The sequence below is a fragment of the Schistocerca americana genome, chromosome 1 (assembly GCF_021461395.2).
Source record: "Schistocerca americana isolate TAMUIC-IGC-003095 chromosome 1, iqSchAmer2.1, whole genome shotgun sequence".
Classification (NCBI taxonomy): Eukaryota; Metazoa; Arthropoda; class Insecta; order Orthoptera; family Acrididae; genus Schistocerca; species Schistocerca americana.
The window spans coordinates 387,982,034-388,005,982 of record NC_060119.1 but is presented as its reverse complement, the minus strand read 5'-3'; the positions used below and the strand labels follow the sequence as shown (position 1 = coordinate 388,005,982).

The 23,949-nt window shown below is 44.4% G+C and overlaps 1 protein-coding gene across 1 annotated transcript in view; it reads right to left on the bottom strand.

Moving 5' to 3' along the window:
* Nucleotides 1-13,354: 13,354 nt before the first annotated feature.
* Nucleotides 13,355-23,949, bottom strand: part of LOC124623062 (zinc finger protein-like 1) — a 46,278-nt gene continuing 35,683 nt past the window's right edge. The window contains exon 6 of the mRNA XM_047148858.1: nucleotides 13,355-14,422. Coding sequence (XP_047004814.1) covers nucleotides 14,194-14,422 — 229 coding nt within the window. The 3' untranslated portion in view covers nucleotides 13,355-14,193. The remainder of the gene's footprint in view (nucleotides 14,423-23,949) is intronic.

Here is a 23,949-nt window from a genome sequence, read left to right as displayed (position 1 = left end):
TTGCGTGAATGGCAGGTGTGTGAATACGAACTACCACACGAGCTTGTTCTTCTGATTTTACGGAAACAATTTGGAAAAAAAAATATTTGCATTATCACTGTACGCATTGACAAACTATCTTTCCATTTATGCGAATAATCATTAAGTTTTTTTTTCAATTTTTGTTTTGTTTTGACAAAAGGAGCCACTTTAATGTGGAAACTAAATAAATATACCATACGTGTTACTCAAACCTCGTTAATTCTAAAAAAAAGTAAGATGAAAATAAATCATCAATTATAATTCCCGCAGAATTCATGGTGTATCTTCACAAATAAGCAGCTGGGTCTGAAGCTTACCATAGGACTTTTTTTTCTACACTTCAGTTACGAGTAAAAGCTACATTTTTCTCGTTGACAGGTTTAATTTTCGTTGTTTAGTCAAAACGCAGCATAATTTACACAAACTCACCTTGCAATAGCTATTGTAACAGAATATTCAAACAGCGTGTCTAATTTAACAAGCATTTGCCGACCAGAGAAACCAATATCTTACCAGAAAACCTCATACTCGCAGTTTTTGAGTGATATAAGAGAAGAAATTTCACGTTTATTTTAATACTAGCAAATTCTCTTTTCACCAGCTATCAATACTCGTTTGAAAGTAAAATTATATTAAAACTTTCGCTTCGGCTATGTCGACGTATACAGGGTGTTACAAAATGGTACGGCCAAACTTTCAGGAAACATTCCTCACACACAAAGAAAGAAAATATGTTATGTGGACATGTGTCCGGAAATGATTACTTTCCATGTTAGAGCTCATTTTATTACTTTTCTTCAAATCACATTAATCATGGAATCGAAACACACAGCAACAGAATGTACCAGCGTGACTTCAAACACTTTGTTACAGGAAATGTTCAAAATGTCCTCTGTTAGCGAGGATACATGCATCCACCCTCCGTCGCATGGAATCCCTTATGCGCTGATGCAGCCCTGGAGAATGGCGTATTGTATCACAGCCGTCCACAATACGAGCACGAATCGTCTCTACATTTGGTACCGGGGTTGCCTAGACAAGAGCTTTCAAATGCCCCCATAAATTAAAGTCAAGAGGGTTGAGGTCAGGAGAGCGCGGAGGCCATGGAATTGGTCCGGCTCTACCAATCCATCGGTCACCGAATCTGTTGTTGAGAAGCGTACGAACACTTCGACTGAAATGTGCAGGAGCTCCATCGTGCATGAACCACATGTGTCGTACTTGTAAAGGCAGCACAGGTAGAGTATCCCGTATGAAATCATGATAACGTGCTCCATTGAGCGTAGGTGGACGAAACTAAAATGACCTCTAACATGGAAATTAAGTGTTTCTGGACACATGTCCATATAACATCTTTTCTTTATTTGTGTGTGAGGAATGTTTCCTGAAAGTTTGGCCGTACCTTTTTGTAACACCCTGTATAAGAAAGTTACGTATGATTATCATAGGGCAAATTACTCTCCTCTTTGCGTGCTATCAGCTGGTAATTCGATGTCTCAAAAGGTTCTGGAGGTAGGAGGTACGCTATGAATATTTCATTCTCACACACGTGCGATTGAAGTAAACGTTCTACACAAAATCCATTTTCTCCAGAACGCATAGGGAGACCTCCTCCGATGCCTAAATAAAAACTGAATACCTTAGCAAAATTTAGAATATGCACTAAAAGCAAAACAATAGCGACCCATATTTTTCATTGCACACTTTTAGTATTCCTTTCAGCATCTTACGTAAGTGCAAATATCGCAATAAGTGTGACCATTAGCGAGATAGGCATTTCACCATGAAGCTGACATATAAAGCTATACGTAATAAAAAAACAAAAATATTTTTTTCAGTGAACAGTTTCTGTAAAATCACGTGAGAAAGACTGCAGTGCAAACGGAGCACGCGTGAAGTTGTACTCTTAATGACATTGCTGCCCCTCTACCAGCTGGCTACCCAACGTTAACTGTGCGCACCCGTGGGTGCATATAGCTGCGCTGTACAGCGCGGCGAGTCTGCACATGTAGAGGGTGTTACAAAAAGGTACGGCCATACTTTCAGGAAACATTCCTCATACACAAAGAAAGAAAATACGTTATGTGGACATGTGTCCGGAAACGCTTACTTTCCATGTTAGAGCTCATTTTATTACTTCTCTTCAAATCACATTAATCATGGAACGGAAACACATAGCAACAGAACGTAGCAACGTGACTTCAAACACTTTGTTACAGGAAATGTTCAAAATGTCCTCTGTTAGCGAGGATACATGCATCCACCCTCTGTCGCATTGAATCCCTGATGCAGCCCTGGAGAATGGCATATTGTATCACAGCCGTCCACTATACGAGCACGAAGAGTCTCTACATTTGGTACCGGGGTTGCGTAGACAAGAGCTTTCAAATGCCCCCATAAATGAAAGTCAAGAGGGTTGAGGTCAGGGGAGCGTGGAGGCCATGGAATTGGTCCGCCTCTACCAATCCATCGGTCACCGAATCTGTTGTTGAGAAGCGTGCGAACAATTCGACTGAAATGTGCAGGAGCTCCATCGTGCATGAACCACATGTTGTGTCGTACTTGTAAAGGCACATGTTCTAGCAGCACGGGTAGAGTATCCCGTATGAAATCATGATAACGTGCTCCATTGAGCGTAGGTGGAAGAACATGAGGCCCAATCAAGACATCACCAACAAAGCCTGCCCAAACGTTCACAGAAAGTCTGTGTTGATGACGTGATTGCACAATTGCGTGCGGATTCTCGTCAGCTCACACATGTTGGTTGTGAAAATTTACAATTTCATCACGTTGGAATGAAGCCTCATCCGTAAAGAGAACATTTGCACTGAAATAAGGATTGACACATTGTTGGATGAACCATTTGCAGAAGTGTACCCGTGGAGGCCAATCAGCTGCTGATAGTGCCTGCTCACGCTGTACATGGTACGGAAACAACTGCTTCTCCCGTAGCACTCTCCATACAGTGACGTGGTCAACGGTACCTTTTACAGCAGCAACTTCTCTGACGCTGACATTAGGGTTATCGTCAACTGCACGAAGAATTGCCTCGTCCATTGCAGGTGTCCTCGTCGTTCTAGGTCTTCCCCAGTCGCGAGTCATAGGCTGGAATGTTCCGTGCTCCCTAAGACGCCGATCAATTGCTTCGAACGTCTTCCTGTCGGGACACCTTCGTTCTGGAAATCTGTCTCGATACAAACGTACTGCGCCACGGCTATTGCCCCGTGCTAATCCATACATCAGATGGGCATCTGCCAACTCCGCATTTGTAAACATTGCACTGACTGCAAAACCACGTTCGTGATGAACACTAACCTGTTGATGCTATGTACTGATGTGCTTGATGCTAGTACTGTAGAGCAATGAGTCACATGTCAACACAAGCACCGAAGTCAACATTACCTTCCTTCGATTGGGCCAACTGGCGGTGAATCGAGGAAGTACAGTACATACTGACGAAACTAAAATGAGCTCTAACATGGAAATTAAGTGTTTCCAGACACATGTCCACACAACATCTTTTCTTTATTTGTGTGTGAGGAATGTTTCCTGTAAGTTTGACCCTACCATATTGTAACACCCCTATATACCTATGTTGTTATTTATGTGCAGTAAAGGTTTCTTTTCCTTTGTACGTGTGTTGTAAATCCTAAATAATCATTAAGTTTCGGATGTCTGGCCTCACTTGTCGAAAAATACTACTAGGAGAAATTTCAAAGCATCATGCAACCTTTACAACGTGTCACGAAAACAAAGCAAACCATTTAATAAACATTAAGAAGAGGAAAAACCCACAAAATCCATTGCTACAAAATGAGTGAGCATGGCAAGAACTGGCTAAATTCCAGTATTACAGCAGACGACATCAAAAACTGTTTATTTGTAAAAGTTAGTCTCGATTGCATAGGTTACACAATTCACAATCACCAGTTTCTGCTGTTGCCATCTTCTGATCTGTTACAAATACAACAGTGGTAGTGTCAGAAACACACTGCAAATAGCTGAAGCTACAAAAGGCCTATGAATACACAAGAAAAAATAAAATAAAAAATAACAGAACCAACAGCCATGTACACTACATATACCATAAAATATTCTGATATAAGTATCAACATCAATATCTGCAAGGGTGGTTTGGTAAGTGTGGTAAATGACCATGAAAGAATGGAATATTTTTGTCCACCTTCATGGTTGGTGAACTAGATTATTCCAAGGATCGTATAAAGAATTTCAACACTGTACAGAATACAGTTCATTCTTTAACAGCATCTAAATTTGTCACTGCGTCGATTGACACTGATAATAGAGAAAACTGAGTTTCGTACTATTATTAAATGTGTTCATTTGAAAGGATGGACTGCCGCACAAATCAGAACTGGATGAAGTTCATACAGACTCTGAATCCATCATTGAAGACCATTTACTTTCAGATTAATGAATTTAGACGTGGTCGGGCAAGCACTGAAGATGAAGTCTGCTCCAGCCATCCAATTTATGTCACCACAAAGGAAATTATTGACAAGCTATGGTAATGCAAGATCACCAAACAGAAATATGAGATTGCTGAGACTTCAGACATTTCAACTGAGTGACTGCATAATATTGTGAACGGAGAATTGTTTGTGAAGAGGGTGTGTGCGAGATGGGTGCTCAGTCGACCAAACTCACATTCGACACAACATTTCAAAACAATGTCTGGCGATGTTCAATTGCACTCTGCAAGACTTTTAGCACCGATTTGTGATGAAACCTGGATTCATCATTACACATCACAGTCAAAACAATGGGCAAAGGCAGTGAAAGTGCTCCAAAGAAGGCAAAGACGAGCTGATAAAGTGATGGCCACTGCTTTTTTGGATTCCCAAGGACTAATCCTCATAGATTACTTGGGAAAAGACAGAACCACTACTGGACCAAGTTTGGCAAGTAAAAAAGTGCTTTTTCATGAGGATAATGCATCATCCGACACATCAGCGATAACAATGGGAAAACGCGTGAATTGTTCTTTGAACTGGTTCCTCATCCACCCTATTTACAGACTTAGTTTTAAGTGACTTCTTCCTGTTTCTTGACTTGAAACTTTGGCTCATTGGTAAGAAATTTTCATCACATGAGAAAGAGATAGTTGCAGTCAATGAGTATTTTGCAGAGTTTGACAGAACCTATTTTTCTGATGGCATGAAAAGGCTGTAGGATCGCTGTACCAAATGCATAGCCATCAAAGGAGACTGTCAAGAAGCAAGTTGAGTTATTTATGAAACAAACATTTTTTCGCTTCTTTACCACACTTATCAAATCACCATCGTATACACTACATACAATTTAAGTGCTGGTATTCTAAACGGTTACAGTGTGTATCTGAGGTGGAATATAGGAACTCACTTGGTATTCACCTAACAGGATGTGGGAAACCGTCTAAAAACCACATCCAGGCTGGCCAGCACACTAAGTCCTTGACCCGGTACCAGCATACCTCCCTGTCCCAGAAGCGGTCGCGTTAAAATTCACAACTACTCGGGTGGGTTTTCTATTCATAACGGATCTGAAAATGGCAATAGCTGAAACCATTAATCATGAATTGTACAACCTAGGTGATCAACATGGACCTTCACACACAACAATCTCATTTACGGACTTTCTGTCTTCAATTGATAAAGTCCCTGTTTCTGCTCTTGTGCAGTTTGCAGCATACTCAGGATTTTGAAACTATACAATCAGTTATCACCATTGCCATGACCGACATACTCACAATGTGATTGGCTGCTAATTTATACCCTGGAATGCGACATGCACCTATCATGAGTTGATTATTTTGATCATAGATTCATTTCTGTAAAATGGCCTTTAGTAAACACTGTGTAATGCCCACACACATTATCTCTCATAGGTTTCCTACACAGCATACACTCAGCTGTGCAGGTAGTGGTATGCTGCAGTGGGCGGTGGTTGCATCCCTGCTGACAGCGGCCGGAGCGCTGTATTGTTACCAGTGCGTGTCAGACAGCCGCGATGAAGAGCCACTGTGTGACACCCAGTTCTGGGGCCAGACGACGCAGCGTGAGCGGCACGACATGCTCACCATATGCCCGAAACATTTCTCTGCCTTCTGCACCAAGGTCGTGGTGATTGGGAGCAGCTACACGCACACGTCGCGTGGTTGCTTCAGTGCCACAGATGACATGGGTGCACGTCTCGGAGAGGGCTGTGCAATAATGCCGCATGACGACATCGAAACCACAGCCTGCTTCTGCAACACACATGCCTGCAATGGCACGGAGTCTCTCCCACTGCCACAGATGCTGGCATATGCTGTCGTTCTGGCAATAGCTTCTGGAATGCTTAACTGAACATTGCACGCACAAGGCTAGTTTTCTGCACTTACTGCGCACCACATACAACACACCACTTTGTCTGCAGCCCTGATGTCTTAGGAGCAGCATACTGACTCTTCTCACTGCAGTATAACAGTACCCTTAACATCTGAAATCTCAACATACCTCGCATTACTTAAGTAAAATGCTGCCCACAATTTACAGACTGTTTAAAAAAAGAAAGGGGATAAAAAACAGACAACAACCAGGCTACTTAAACTGAAGATTACAGGAAAACATATGCGCTTTATGAAGTCACCACTATGTATTTCAAGAGACATTCTAACCATCACTTGGTCTCTCCAAACATTATTTGCCTGTTGTTGGCTTTAGTAGATGCTTACTGCCCATTCAAATGGGACATTACACCATTCAGGCTCATATTCTTAGATTTTTTTCCTGTCATTGACACCTGATCTTTAAGTTCTGTTTTTCTTTGTGTAATAATCTTCAACTCTTTTCACAGGTTCAGTTCTGTGGCTTGAATTTGGCTACTTCCTTTGGCTTTTGATCTCTTAAGTAGCGAAAACATGGACTGCCGTGGTCTTTGAGATCATGGCAGTTTTGCCACTAGTATTCAGTTAGTACAAAATATATGTGATAAACTGGCTAATTGAATCACAAGTTAGTGTCTGTTCATATGTGGTGTCATGGGCAAACTGACTTAAACCTAATGTTTTCAAGATTGACAGTGTGCAACCAAGCATTTATTTTATAATTCTTTTTTATGTTACTGGTTAAAATCTTGCATTATATAATTAGCTTTTTTCTTAATTTATCTTCACATGTGGTCATTGGTAAAGATTAATAAATTTATTCCTTTATGCTGGAAGTCTACAGTGACTATTTCTTTCCATTACACATTACAACATGAACAAGACTGGAGACAAGAAGCATCCTCCTCTGACAATTTTATTAGCCATCAGGTCTTATGATATTGTTACTTTCTGCATAGTCTTAATGCAAGTTCAGATACAAGCAATTACATATCTTTCCATTTTTGCAATGTATGCTACCACTGCACGCTGCACACTAAAGATCTGTAGCTAATTTTCACTGCTGTTCCCCCTACCCCAAAATGCAGCTCTATTCATTTCTGTAAATTGTTTTAAAATACTCTGAATGAAGTTTGATATCTGATGAATTAAAATTTGCACATTGTCTTAGCAAATCAATTTGTACTATAGCATGACTTTTTTTCCTGCAGTATGGTACACAGCCAAATCAGAATATTCACCCTCACACACATTTACTAACTTCTCATTTAAAACAATGCAATATTTGCTAGTTGCTGCTTCTTTCCTCAGTTTCCACCACAGACTTGCCTACCTTGTCTGTAGGCCTTTGGATGACACTTCCAACAGTGTCGAATTTCTGTTTATGATAGCATTAAAGCAGCGTTCTTGCTTTATACATTCCACTACAACTATCTGCTTTGTAACAAACAAATTAATTATTGACAATCACATGTGTTGCATGACATCTACATAAATACACCTGTAGCTGAATCAGTTTCAAATTTTTTGTGTCTCCTTTTAATTTCATTTGAAGTTAGAGCCACTTTAATCCTCAATATCTAAAACACTTTCAGTGAAAATTGATTTAGCAGATCTCTTACACTGTAAGAAATATGTTACTTTGAAGACCTGAACTACCTTTATCACACATATTTATTTAGATAGCGTTACGATGACCCATTAAATATTAAGGATTAATTATTTTGCTTACATACTAATTTAGACAAGACTGAGGTTGAAGTGGTATTTTCAGAATACTTTCTTCAAGTGGCACCACAGCTGGAGGACATTTTGAAACTTATCTTCACCAGCTTTCTTCAAGACTACCACTGACAACTTCTAAATCTAATGAAATAGTTCTAATTAATTAATGGAAAATCTCACATAAAGATGTGAAACAAATACTAACAAAGAGAAAGAGGGGCTGGCCAGTACTTACCTCAGCTCAGTACAGATGATAGATACACAAAACAGAACAGAAAATTTACGTATCCTAGCTTTCGGAACTTTGCTCCTTCATCAGGGAGGAGAAGGGGGAAAAAAGGGGAAGAAGGGAAAGTGGATTCAGTTACTCACAACCCAGGTTATGGAGCAACAGGGGAAAGATAAACAGGGAGGGTAGCAAAGATGGAGGCATGGGTGTGAGAGGAAAGCCAAAGATATTGTACTGTAAGTACTGTGCCAGCTTCAAACCAAAGTGGATGCATACAGTAGTAAAGAGGTATATAGCATAAAGATAAACACAACTGTGTAGGATGAAAAGATGCGTGAATGGCTAGAAGAGGAAAGGGAAAGAGGAGAAGACTGAAGAGCAAATGGGAGTGAGGTTGGTTAACGTAGGTTCAGTCCAGGGGGATGGCGGGATGAAAGGATGTGTTGGAGTGCAAGTTCCCATCTCCACAGTTCCGAGGGACTGGTGTTGGGTGGGAGAAGCCAAATGGCACGTACGGTGTAGCAGGTTCCTAGGTCCCTAGAATTATGCTGGAGAGCATGCTCTGCTATTGGGTATTGGACATCTCCTTGTAAAACATACACAATTCAAGGCAGGGCCACATGTGAAACAACACATCTCATTTTATCAGCTGACATGCCTGCACTGAACAGCCTTTTAAATTGGTATGACAACACCTAAACTGGCTGAGCACATGAATGGGCACAGACGAACTGTCTGCCTAGGAGATGAGGTGGTGCCAGCACTTCTGCTTAAGCTGACGGAGGTGAGGAAGCCAAGTCAATCGGGCATCGAAAACCATGAATGGTACAACGCCGACAGAAGTGCGTAACACACGACTTTGCAGCCAAAAACTGGAAACCGTAGACTACAGCCCATGACCGCGCCTTTTGGATTGTTCCCTGCAGGTGCTGCTCAGCAACACCAGTGCTGTTAGACCAGTAAGACATGCAGAAGTCATCTGGATACAGAGAAGGTGAGGTGGATGACCCTGCAGCTGCTGCTAGACCATTAATGGCCATTAAAAATAGAGACGCACTCAATACGGAGCCCTGCAGGACTCCATTCTCCTGGATATGGGGGAACTATGGGAGGCACCAACTATGACACGGAAAGTATGAAGCGACAGGTAATTGTGGATGAAAATCAGGAGCGGGCCTTGGAGACCCAACTCGTATAATGTGGCAAGGATATGATGTCGCCAGGTCGTGTCATACGCTTATTGTAAATCAAAAAAGATGGCAGCCAGGTGTTGGAATCTGGAAAAGGCTGTTTGGATGGCAGACTGAAGTGACACAAAGTTATCAGTGGTAGAGCGACCCTGGCGGAAGCCGCCCTGACATGGAGCCAGTAAACAGAGAGAGAGAGAGAGAGAGAGAGAGAGAGAGAGAGAGAGAGAGAGAGAGAGAGGCTGCCATTTTCAGAGCATGTCAGTCATCTTATTTTCAAGCAGCAAAAGCCCCCCCCCCCCTTGCCCCTCCACTGTAACCACCCAATTGATTGTCTGGGTGAAAGCAATTCCATCTTACACATGCTATAGGAATTTCCAGTGGTGGATTTTGGTTAATAAAAGCAAAATTCCAAAGCCACACACTAGAGAGCTGCACGCTCCACATTTGACCAGATAAGCCTGATGCTCAAGGGCAGACAGCCATCAGTCTGGTCCCATGTGACTCTGCTCAGTCACATACTTGCATCATGTCTGTTGTCTGGACTCTGGATGTGTGAATAATCAAGCATGACCTGTCTTTGCTGACATATCACCTCACCTCCCCACACTGCACAAACCCAAAGCCAGTGCCCATCTCTCAACACAAAAGCAACATTTCTAAGAACACTTATGTGACACAGTTAACATCATACAATACATTGAAAATAATTCGATATTCATTACAAGCACAGAAAAAGAGACTCATTCCAAACAGAAGATTTATTCTACTTGTCAGTAATAGGAACTACATACACTTTAAACAAATTTAATCCCTGGAATCTAGGAGATGACTATTTGTACAAAGAAAACATACCAAGAATATTATATATTCACAGCTGTAACTTCTCATTTCAAGAAAATTTACAGTTACTGTTGATGAGCAGTAGATCACTGACACAGTCTGTATTTAAATGGTTGTGCCAATTTGTTAACAACGTGCTAGCTTTTTCAAAATCTAAAGCCCTGATCACTAGGTTCACTTGCTGCAGGAATACATAAAATACTTCATGTAACTGCAGCCATCACTGGTAAATCCTTTCCATGCCTGCAAAATCACTTTAACATGCCATCATCTTCAACATGCATTAAAATATAGATACCAACTTCACCTGCAGTGTAGATTATGTTATTCTTCAGTCCTTGAAACAATCTCTCTTTCTGGGTGGCGGTGACTTTATATTTCAAGGCTCTATGTTAACAAATAACAGAGGGAGAGTAATGATAGAGAACTTCATTATAGTGTACCCAAAAAAATAGTATTTTATGTTGATAATATATTGTATGAATTATAATACTTCGTCGGGCTATAAGACACGGCACCATCTTCACAAAAATGATTGCGTTAACAATTGCCTGTAGCACCTGAGAAACTAGTTTATCACACACTACTAAGATTTTCCTGTTTTTCATTTACGTAAGCATATTGAGATCACAGAAAAATGGTCAAAGGAAAGTAGCAACTTTATGTTTGGAAGTAATTACAACCTTCTCACATAGAAAAATAAAAGCTCAGTTTTTAATCCCTTTTAACCCTTTGCATCTCCCATTAACAAATACATATCTATCAGTACAGATCAGTTAGGCTAGTTAATTAAAATTCTATCTTTTCCTCATATCATACAGAAACAGTACTTGTAACTGCAGTAATTTAACACTCTTCACAACCATTTTCATTGACACTGCAGATTTGTCATCAAAACAAAGAAGAATTAATAATTGTAAAATCTTTTTTCTTCTAATTCATCTATGGCCTCTTTAAATAGGTTCAGAATATGCAGATTCTTCCCGGAAGCTCATTACCATATCTCTGTAACCTGTAAGCAGAATTCTCATCTGTCACTAAAACAACAATTCATTATACTTAAAGTGTAAGGACTCTAGCACTGTTCTAGTGTGTACTGACCTATTGTTTCAAAGATGACTTCAAAGATAAGCAGAGATCACTTTTCTACATGCACCATACAATTTGGAGTATTTATTGTTGCTGTGACATTCGGGGCATCATTACACAAAAACCTATATCCGTCAAATGTGTGTAATTGCTGTGTTAATATGAGCAGCACAAACAAGGCTTTCTCGGCTTTCCAAAGGTTTTATTATACTGGTACATGGGTCGGACGCAAAAACATAATCATGCATGTCTGACGAAGTGTTCACCAGTCATGCTCATTTCTATTTCATTTTTAATATTTGCTTCCATCTTTTAATGTCCAGGAATTTAGCTGTAAATAAAACATTATGCACAAGAGACAAACCTGTGTTTATGTAAATTGCTGTAAGTGTCAAATAATGAATCTCACTATGTGAATCAGCCCACAATCAGCTGTTGCAGCAGCCATAACAACAGAAGGTGTTATGTTGTTTCAAACAGCATCAACCTGTTCTTTGACATGTCTGTTGATAGTAGAGGGACAGCAAGACATATGAAACACTGACTTCTCCATAACATGTGCCTAGACCTTCTTGGCAAAGTTCTTTGAAACCTCCACCAGAAACAGCATTAAGAAGTCTCATATTTTTTGCACACATTATGTTGCTGTACTAGTTTTTATTACTGCCTATGTCCTTGACGGAGCTATGTCTGTTATAGCCTTGAGCAACCGGTGAGCAGTGCATGGCAGAGAACAGAGATGCAAAGCCACCAGGCAGGGGAGCCACTGGAGGTATCTATAACCACGAACAGACAAGACAGACGAACAAGTAGGGGACAACAGACACTACGACCAACCAGGACACAACATGAGGCAAGCAAGCAAGAACTGAGGTGATAAATACGGCAAGACAACAACAACAACAACAACAACAACACAGGAACATTCCAAACAACGACAGTAGGTATCTCAACACACTCAACGGGATTGCAGTACAGCTGAGATTCGCACGTGAACTACGGCAAGTATCAAACTACTGGGGTAGCACTGTATCACTTTGCAGCTCCCTAAATACCTGACTGCAGAAAACGCAATTGGCTGCGGACTTCAAGTGGTACAGAGAGTGGCGCACTCGTACAATGAGGCTCACGGTGCAGGCGCGCACCAGAGCACGGAGACCCTTAGTGAGTACCCAGGTCCATACCATCTGTCACGCATTCAACTTCTGCACGTATCGACACCAAGATTGTCAGTGTGGGATTTCATGTAACTATGTATCTTTAAATGAGTTGTTCCCTAATGGAAACACAGTAATGTAGAGCAAGTTATGCATGATGCGTATCCAGTGGACTGGCTGTTTTGTCCACAATCAACAGAAATTTCTTCCATAGTTTGCTTTTTAGATCTCCCCATTTCTTTAATGTCATTGCATCGGTTTCAGTCTTACTACACAGGCTTCATCACACTGCATCATTACAGACACCAACACCACAAATGCTGGCTGTAATTGTACACACATAAAAGACATGTTTATCATCTTTGGAGTTAGACATTCGGTCATGGCTTCTATCCTCAGCCACAACAGCTGATGTGAGCAACCTATCCAGCTAGGCTGTGCTCACCCCGTCTCATTTTGTGCTTGCTTACTCGGTCACGCACGGCTCTACCAGACAGTGCTCATTGTGAACAGACCTCACTGAATAGCACCAGCTCTTCACTCAACGATATAGGTATCAGGAATGTGTAAACATGGGCTCATTTCATTCCCGGCCATATGTGAACTGTATTGACAAAAAATGTGGTTTTGCACTACTGTGCAAGCACTTTAAGAGAGAACAATAATCAGTCACACTTTTTATTCACTTACTCTCCTAGCACAGCTACACATCTAAAATCTCATTCATTCACATATACCAACTTACAATGTTTGCCTTTATTTTCTTAAAAACAGAACTATATTATCAAATACTATCACAATTTCTGCAACAAGAACTTCAATTCATAAAAGTTAACATTTTTAAAAGAGGCCTTCCAAGACAATTCAAGTTAACAACTGTTAAACACAGGATAATCTGAAGCAATTGATTGAGATGTAAAACAACTTTAAGTTGTAAAACAACAATGTTAAGAATTAACGATGATGTTTGGAAAAATTATGTGAAACTGTGTGTGTAGAGAAGTGTAGTTGATGTTTGAGAACCTTCCCCGCCCCTCATCTGATAATAATAAAAATTCCACGTACATTTTTGGAAACATTTCCTGTTGAACCACACTGTATGCACTCACTAACATAACATGAGAAAACAGTTATATGAAAACAAATTACACAGAAATCATCACGTAGACATATCCACAGCACCTGTTAATGATTCTGAAAGTTGGGTCCCATATATAAATCATAAGAAAATATGTTTCATGGTGGTGGCTCAAGTATTTAGAAGTTCACAACAACAAATAATATTTAATATAACTTTCTCTCAAAACAAGTGTTACGTACATTCAAGCAGTGTACTACAACAATATAAAATGAAGCAGTCTTATTTTCATGTAGTAACAACTGCATTTGAATATCATGTATCATATCATATCACTGATATTATTGACCAAATTTTAAAAATCCATTTCTTATGAGGACTATTTACGCAGTACATGTAAAATATCAAATAATGATTCCAACTTCATCAAGCAGTCAAAAAACTACTTGTTACTTGTCATCCAGATATATAAAATTTTCTATTCGTTCATTCTTCTCCTACTTAGCATCTTCATTGCGATCGTGGATGGGAACAGTGTCTTTATTTCGCACATTAGGGTTTAAATGCACATCAAAACTTGGATCATTTTCTGTTGCTATGCGCCCAAGCCAAGAAAATATCATTATAAGAGTAAACAAGCCTATTAAGAAAAGTATAACAGCCATCAAGTAGCGCCGATACAGAGGGCCTGGCTTCTTGTTTCGTAGTGCAGGACCAGACACTGTTCTGAAATAGATGATAAACGAAAATGATGCAAACTGACAGTAAGAAATTTGAAGGAAAGTCACATTAGTATACATACTTAGTGAATCACAAATAATTTGACAGTTTATTCTACAAAATACTAACTGAACTGGTAACTAGCTGTAGTAACAAAAATATAGAAAATAAGATAGTCATCAAAAATTCAAATGTTTAAATGGCGTAGTGCTTACTTACATGCTAAGAGACAAATCATAAATGTCTTATTTCCTGAGAATAATATGTTCTCTTTTATGATGACGCAGCAGAAGTTTATCCTTTAAAAGTTTTGCTGGTACTCAAAGGAATTGTACAACAGGAAAGTATGTCTGAACAAACAGCAAAATGATCACTCCCAAGCTAGCAGTACTTACAGCAGTGAATAGCTTTCTTAATCTCAGAAGGCTACATTAGATCAGAAAAGCTTGATGAGAAGACACATGCCACTACAAATCAGGGTAAACAACAACTTCTCACAATGGTGAAGCATTTCATAATGCCAGTCACCAGCTGGCACGAGAATTGAAGCGATTTCTCTGCATATGTATGAGCTACATAAGCCGTGGTTGGTACAATGGGAGTAACAGTTGTCAGAATTTACAGATATGCAAATGAATGGGCTGAAGGTATTTACACAGAGAGACAAGGTACGAACGAAATCACACATAGTGAACAACAGTGTACAGAAATGATTTATGTGTAGAAACATAATGTACAGGCTATTAAAAATCTTGCTAAAAAAATTGGGGCGGGGGGGGGGGGGGGGGGCAGGTGCTAAGTTACTTGCACCCAGTCTCCAGCATGTCAGTCTATTACAATATAAGGGTACAAATAGTGAATCTACAATATCTACAGTAAACAAAATACTCAGCAACTGTTATAACATGAACTGTTATATGCCATGAGGAGAAAACACTAACATGATACAGGTACTGGAAAGAAAAGTGAAGAGCGAGAGAGGAGAGAAGAGAAGCAAAGTGAGGGGACAATTTGCAATGAGAGAGATTGAGACGGAAGAGAAGAGGACAGGAAGGGGTGGTGACATGGAGAGAGAAAAGAAGGAAACAGGACAGGCGGGAAGGGATGGAGGGAGATGGAGGGAGGGGTGTGTGTGAGGGTGTGGTCAGAGAGAGAGAGAGAGAGAGAGAGAGAGAGAGAGAGATGAAGGGGGGCTGGAGGAAGCAAAGGAATAGTTAGAGAGAGGTGTGTGTGTGTGTGTGTGTGTGTGTGTGTGTGTGTGTGTGTGCGCGCGCGCGCGCGCGCGCGCGCGCGTGCGCAGGCAAAGGTGTAGTCAGTGAGAGAGCTCGTAGGGGGCAGTAGGCAAAGGAGTAGTCAGAGAGAGAGAGAGAGAGAGAGAGAGAGAGAGAGAGAGAGAGAGAGAGGGGTTGGATGGGAGGAGGGTATGCAAAGACGTGGACAGAGAGAGGTTGGAGTGGGGGTGGGTGGGTAGGCGAAGGAGAAGTCAAGAGAGTCATTGGAAGGAAGGGGGGGGGGGGGCGCAGGTGAAGGAGTAGTCGGAGAAAGAAGGTAGGGGTAGACAAATGAGTAGATTGGGTGGGTGCAGATTATGAGACTGAACAGGAAGGTCACCTGTCTTTTCATCAAGAGAGAGTCCATCTAGATCTGGAGTTAGTGAAGTGTACCAAACATTTGATCAAATTATGTAGCAATGGTAAAATCAATACACTGAAAGCAGTACTGATGCCAGGGCGGAGAAAAAATTTGAGAGAGACGTATAAGCATATGTGTCAGCCAGTTTGTAAGTCAAAGGACAGACAAGGGTTCATCTGTGTCAGAAGATACCACCCCCCCCCCCCCTGCCCAGTCTGCCAGGGGTAGGGGTAAAGGAGGAGCCATCAGAGAGAGGTGATGGGGGCAGGGATCACCAGAGAAGGGGCTGGGGCCACCGGAGAGGAGGAGTGAGGCTGTGAGAGATGGGGGTTGGACCACCGGAGGGGAGCACACTGCTGCAGAGTGAAAAATTCTTTCTAGTGTCTAAAATTGCTCTACACTTGTACCATGCCATGTAGTGAGTGCTGAATGTAGACATATTATTGTGAAATTATATATACAGAAAAAAGAAGTGTAAAATGAAACAATTTAAACACTCATAAAAACACTACATGTTACTGTCCAACGGGAGATGTAAAACCATATCCCACTGTACAGTTTCTCCTGGGTGGTCTTGGGTTTAAAAAAATGTGAACTAAATATTATGATAAATTTTATAAAGAACCAACAAGTTATGCCAAGGAAGAAGAGAGAGAACTGCAATGGACATGTTATTCCATGGACTCTTGCACTTCTATGCATGAACTATCGTTCCTTTGTCATTCGCTTATCTTATCTGCTTGGATTCGGACCTAAGAGGACGTTCTTGTGTAAAGCTCATCTTGGTGTACCAGTTAATAATATACGTTGTACTTAAAACCAGAAAAATATAATGATTATTTTGTCAAAAGAATTTGTGAATGCGGTCAATCAATTTGTAAACTGATACCTGGATTGTCCTAAGTAGATATGGGCCTTAACAAAGAATTTTCATTGTTAGGCGCCATCTTAGAAAATCTTTAACATTTTTCTTTTCGCTCATCTATGAGACATGCCGTCGTTTAGGACAATTAACTTTCTTTCGGATCCTATGAGCTCAGCGGACACTGATAATAATTTAACAATTTTTACTTACAGCTTTTCTTTATATAACGAGATAACATCCCAGGCAGAAAAGGTCTTATCACAGGATTCCAGTTCCATTATAGGATATCATTTGTAGATGCTACTCTTGTTATATTGGGGAATCGAGATGAAACCACGATATTAAGTTACGTATTGCAGTAGTTTACATCGAACAGACTTGTGAAATATTCTCGGGTGCAATAAGCACACGACTACTCATGAGCCTGGAATAATACCTGTGGTGTCGGGTAAAGAAGGAAAGGACAATTAATTATCGACGATTACATAACTACCCTGAGAACTGAGCTAGTTTATTAATTACTAATCTGTGTTGGGCTAACTTAAAAAAGATATTGCACTATTAAGAACATTCTTGTGAGTCATTTGCAGAAAAGTGTTTTCAACTGCTACTATTGAGTCATTAAGAATATGATTACATTGGCAGACTACCGTATATTTTTACATATCACTGTTTTTATATTTTTACATTACACCACCTAAACCACGGTTTTAGAGGTATTTGTGTAAATAATAGTAGTATCCTGATCCTTCTTAAAAGTGAGAGGAACAAACACTGAAAACAGGTCATAGGGATGAAAACTTTATGTCCTGGAAATATTGGTCCTAATCCATGGTCAGGGTACTAACCCAGAGGGGTGAGGGAACATGAGGGTACAGTTGGTTGGGGGGGTTAAAGGGACCAGACTGCTATGGTCATCGGTCCCTTGTTCCAAAGACAAAGAACACCCACAGAGAATAAAAACAAGGAACAGAAGAGATCACAGACGATACAGAACAAGAGAAACAGACAAGGACAAGACAAAACGAACTAAAACCACACAGAGTGTGACGGTGGTTGGCCGACCATAGAAATAAAAAAGGAAAAGCCAACCACTTAGAAACACATTAAAAAATCAGTGTAAAATCATAGGCCAAAGGCCAGAATCAACACAAAACAAAAAAATAAAACAGAAACACTCAGATTAAATGATAAAATCCCCCTGCCCGAATAAAACGTAAAACTAAGTCAGCCATAGCGGAGTCGTCTGTTAAAAGGGCAGGGAGCGTATCAGGCAGCGCAAATGTCTGCCTGACCACAGCTAAAAGGGGGCAGGCCAACAGAATGTGGGCCACTGTAAAAGCCGCCCCGCAGCGACATACAGGAGGGTCCTCCCTGCGCAGTAAATAACTGTGTGTCAGCCGGGAGTGGCCAATGCGGAGCCGGCAAAGAACTACCGAGTCCCTGCGAGTGGCTCGCAGGGATGACCGCCACACAGCCGTCGTCTCCTTGACAGCACGGAGTTTATTGGACAGTGTCAGTTGGCGCCATTCCTCGTCCCATAGCGCCAAGATTTTGCGGCGGAAGACTGCCCGCAAATCAGTCTCAGGGAGGCCAAGGTCCAGAGATGGCTTGCTGGTGGCCTCTTTCGCCAGGCGGTCAACATGTTCGTTACCCGGGATACCGACATGACCGGGGGTCCACACAAAGACCACAGAGCGGCCGCAACAGGCGAGAGTATGCAGAGACTCGTGGATTGCCATCACCAAACGAGAACGAGGGAAACACTGGTCGAGAGCTCGTAAACCGCTCAGGGAATCGCTACAGATAACGAAGGACTCACCTGAGCAGGAGCGGATATACTCTAGGGCACGAAAGATTGCGACCAGTTCAGCAGTGTAAGCGCTGCAGCCATCCGGCAAGGAACGTTGTTCGGAACGGTCCCCTAGAGTGAGCGCATACCCGACACGACCAGCAACCATCGAACCGTCAGTGTAGACAATACCAGAGCCCTGATACGTGGCCAGGATAGAATAAAAGCGGCGGCGGAAGGCCTCTGGAGGGACTGAGTCCTTAGGGCCCTGTGCCAAGTCGAGCCGAAGGCTAGGGCGACGAACACACCATGGGGGTGTATGCAAAGTAGCCCGGAAAGGAGGTGGAACAGTGAAACCCTGGAGCCCAGAGAGAAGCTCCTTGACGCGGACCGCTATTGTACAACCAGACCGGGGCCGACGTTCTGGCATACGGACGACCGACCGCGGGAACAGGAGACGATAGTTTGGATGCCCGGGCGAGCTTAGAACATGGGCAGCATAAGCGGCCAGCAAACGTTGGCGTCGGAACCGCAGCGGAGGTACACCTGCCTCCACTAGTACGCTGTCCACAGGGCTGGTGCGGAAAGCACCAGTGGCAAGGCGTATCCCGCTGTGGAGAATCGGGTCCAGCACCCGTAATGCAGATGGGGATGCTGAGCCATAAGCCAGGCTCCCATAATCCAGACGGGACTGGATTAACGCCTGGTAGAGCCGCAACAGTGTAGAGCGGTCGGCGCCCCAGTGGGTGTTGCTCAAGCATCGCAGAGCGTTTAGATGCCGCCAACACGTCTGTTTCAGCTGCCGGATATGAGGCAGCCAAGTCAACCGGGCATCGAAAACCACCCCCAAAAACCTGTGGGTCTCCACCACAGCAAGGAGTTCGTCGGCAAGATATAGCCGCGGCTCAGGATGGACTGTTCGGCACCGGCAGAAATGCATAACGCAGGTCTTGGCTGCCGAAAACTGAAACCCATGCGCTACAGCCCAAGACTGCGCCTTACGGATAGCGCCCTGTAGCTGACGTTCAACAGCTGCAATGCCAGTAGAGCTGTAATAAAGGCAGAAGTCGTCAGCATACAGGGAAGCGGAGACAGAATTTCCCACGGCCGCAGCAAGCCCGTTAATGGCTATTAAAAACAGACAGACACTTAAAACAGAGCCCTGTGGCACACCGTTCTCCTGGACGTGGGAGGAACTATACGAGGCCGCGACTTGCACGCGGAAGGTACGACACGACAGAAAATTGCGGATAAAAATCGGCAGAGGACCCCGAAGACCCCATCCATGGAGCGTAGAAAGAATGTGATGACGCCACGTCGTATCGTACGCCTTCCGCATGTCGAAAAAGACAGCGACCAGGTGCTGACGGCGGGAAAAGGCAGTACGGATGGCCGACTCCAGGCTCACCAGATTGTCGGTGGCGGAGCGGCCTTTACGGAACCCACCCTGAGACGGAGCCAGAAGGCCCCGAGACTCCAGTACCCAATGCAAGCGCCGGCTCACCATCCGTTCAAGCAACTTGCAAAGAACGTTGGTGAGGCTAATGGGACGGTAGCTGTCCACCTCCAGAGGGTTCTGTCCAGGTTTCAAAACGGGGATGACAATGCCTTCCCGCCATTGCGACGGAAACTCCCCCTCGACCCAAAGACGGTTGTAAAGATCGAGAAGGCGCCGCTGGCAGTCCACTGAAAGGTGTTTCAGCATCTGACAGTGGATGCCATCTGGCCCAGGAGCGGTATCAGGGCAAGCAGCGAGGGCACTGCGAAATTCCCACTCACTAAATGGAGCATTGTAAGATTCTGGGTAGTTGGTGCGAAACGAAAGGCGCCGACGTTCCATCCGCTCTTTAATGGAGCGGAAGGCCTGGGGGTAATTCGCAGAAGCGGAACTCATAGCAAAATGCTCTGCTAAGCGATTGGCAATGACGTCGGAGTCAGTACAAACTGCTCCATTCAGTGAGAGCGCAGGGACGCTGGCAGGTGGCCGATAGCCGTAGACGCGTCGAATCTTGGCCCAGACCTGCGAGGGAGTGACATGGAGGCCAATGGTGGACACATACCGCTCCCAGCACTCCTTCTTGCCTTGGCGGATAAGGAGGCGGGCCCGCGCACGCAGCCGTTTGAAGGCGATAAGGTGGTCGAGGGAGGGGTGTCGCTTGTGACGCTGGAGTGCCCGCCGGCGATCTTTAATCGCTTCAGCGATCTCAGGCGACCACCAAGGCACAGCCTTCCGCCGAGGGGACCCACAGGAATGGGGAATGGCAGATTCGGCGGCAGTAACGATGCCGGTGGTGACCGATTGAACCACCGCATCAATGTCATCGGTAGAGAGAGGCTCAAAAGCGGCAGTGGAGGAGAACAAGTCCCAGTCAGCCTTATTCATAGCCCATCTGCTAGGGCGCCCAGAAGAGTGGCGCTGTGGTAGTGACAAAAAGATCGGAAAATGGTCACTACCACACAGGTCGTCATGCACACTCCATTGGACAGACGGTAAGAGGCTATGGCTACAGATTGAAAGGTCAATGGCGGAGTAGGTGCCATGCGCCACACTGAAGTGTGTGAAGGCACCATCATTTAACAGCGAGAGATCGAGCTGCGACAATAAATGCTCAATGATGGCGCCTCGACCTGTGGCCACTGACCCACCCCACAGAGGGTTATGAGCGTTGAAGTCGCCCAATAGCAAGAAAGGTGGCGGCAATTGGGCGACCAGTGCAGCCAGGACATGCTGCGAGACATCACCATCCGGTGGAATGTAAAGACTGCAGACGGTAACAGCCTGTGGCGTCCACACGCGTACAGCGACAGCCTCTAAAGGCGTCTGGAGAGGGACAGACTCGCTGTGCAGAGTGTGAAGGACATAAATGCAGACGCCACCAGACACCCTTTCATAAGCTGCTCGGTTCTTGTAATAACCCCGATAGCCACGGGGGGCGGGGGTTCGCATCGCCGGAAACCAAGTTTCCTGGAGAGCAATGCAGAAGAAAGGGCGAAGGCTGAGAAGTTGGCGGAGCTCAGCTAAATGGTGGAAAAAACCGCCGCAGTTCCACTGGAGGATGGTATTGTCCATGGCTGAGAAAGGCGTGAAAGGACTGGGAAGGCAATTTACGCCACTTGTTCACTCACTGCCACCGATTCAGTACCCGGACGAGAGGCATCCATGGCGTCTGAGGGACCAGCGAGATCAAGGTCCTCAGCGGATGCTAGAATCTCGACTTCATCCTCAGACGCAGAGCGCGAAAGGTGCGGTGGGGTTGGTGCCACCGCAAGTTCTTTAGCCTTAGAGGTCTTTCTCTTGGACTTCTCTCGCTGAACCTTGGGTTTCACCGGCTGGGAAGGCTTCACCGATTCAGTCTCCGGGACAGAGGAGGATCGTGAAGCCCTACGCCCGGCTGCTGGTGAGGACTTATGCCACTGGTGGCCGTCATCCTTCCCGCTGGGGGAACCCTGGGAAGGGAGCGTCCCAAGGGAACTCTTACGGGCGAGAGTAGCCGAAGAAGTTAGGCGCTTCTCCGGCTGAGAAGCGGGGACGGACGTCCCCGACGGGTGGGAGGAGGTTGCTCCTGAGGGAGGTGGTGCAGGAGCAACCGGTTGGGGAGAGCCCCCCACGGGCAAGGGGGCAGAAGGAGTCGTACTGCTTATCGAGCTGGCTGGAAGTCTCGCAACTGATGGAGCTAGCACAGTTGTTGTAGCAGCTGCATACGAAGATGTCATTCTCACAGGATGGAGTCTGTCATATTTCCGTTTGGCCTCAGTATAGGTCAGCCGGTCCAGGGTCTTATATTCCATGATTTTGCGCTCTTTCTGAAAGACTGTGCAGTCAGGCGAGCAAGGTGAATGGTGCTCCCCGCAGTTGACGCAGATGGGAGGCGGGGCACATGGAGTATCGGGATGAGACGGGCGTCCGCAATCTCGACATGTGAGGCTGGAAGTGCAGCGGGAAGACATATGGCCGAACTTCCAGCACTTGAAGCACCGCATCGGGGGAGGGATATAGGGCTTGACGTCACATCGGTAGACCATCACCTTGACCTTTTCCGGTAACGTATCACCCTCGAAGGCCAAGATGAAGGCACCGGTAGCAACCTGATTGTCCCTCGGACCCCGATGAACGCGCCGGACGAAATGAACACCTCTACGTTCTAAGTTGGCGCGCAGCTCGTCATCAGACTGCAAAAGGAGATCCCTATGGAAAATAACACCCTGGACCATATTTAAACTCTTATGTGGCGTAATAGAAACGTTAACATCCCCCAACTTGTCACAAGCAAGTAACCTGCGGGACTGGGCGGAGGATGCCGTTTGTATCAGTACTGACCCAGAGCGCATTTTAGACAAGCCCTCCACCTCCCCAAACTTGTCCTCTAAATGCTCTACAAAGAACTGAGGCTTCACGGACATAAAAGATTCCCCGTCAGCTCTGGTACAGACGAGATACCGGGGCGAGTATCTTTCGCTCTCATTCATAGCCCTTCGTTCCTCCCATGGTGTGGCCAGGGAGGGGAACGATTTGGGGTCATACACATTAGCCTTGAATTGAGCCTTGGAACGCTTAGAGACTGCTGACGGCTGGCCGCCAGCAAGAGATGATGTACCACGCTTCATTGCGGGTCATCCGCCCTGATGCCACCTACTCCGACCAAGGGCCCTCCCCACAGGCGCCACCCAGCCACAGCAAAGGCCACCTGGCAGGATGGCCATTGCCGGGAGTCCCGATGCCCCAGGGAGATGGGCACCTACTCCTTGGCATACGTGGGGAGTGAACGGCGCAGGCATCAGTAGAGCGATCCCTGTGTTGTCAGGGGGCTACAACCAAGAGGGTACATGGCGACCCCACCACAACGGACTGGCTACCGTGCTGGATCTTAGGTGCAAAAATGGCCAAGGTCGTCGTCACAGTTAAAAGAAACACTGCAGAGTGCAGCGTGGTAATCGCCCAAGAGATCGAAAACGAGCGGGACACCATTGCAACGACGAGAAAGACGGCGATAGGTCGAATTGCACGAAGGATACAGTGCACCATGTAAGGTGCCCTTCCCCAATTGGCTCGCTCTTCGGAATAATTTAGATAGATGGAGGTCAAACCCGAGAGGGGACCATCACATAAGGCCAAAACATTTGAGACTCCTTTTAGTCGCCTCTTACGACATGCAGGAATACCGCGGGCCATGAGGGTACATTCTAAGGGGGTTAGGCAGGGGTCCCAGCATGGGACATGAACTGGTAACGCCACCCGAGGACTTG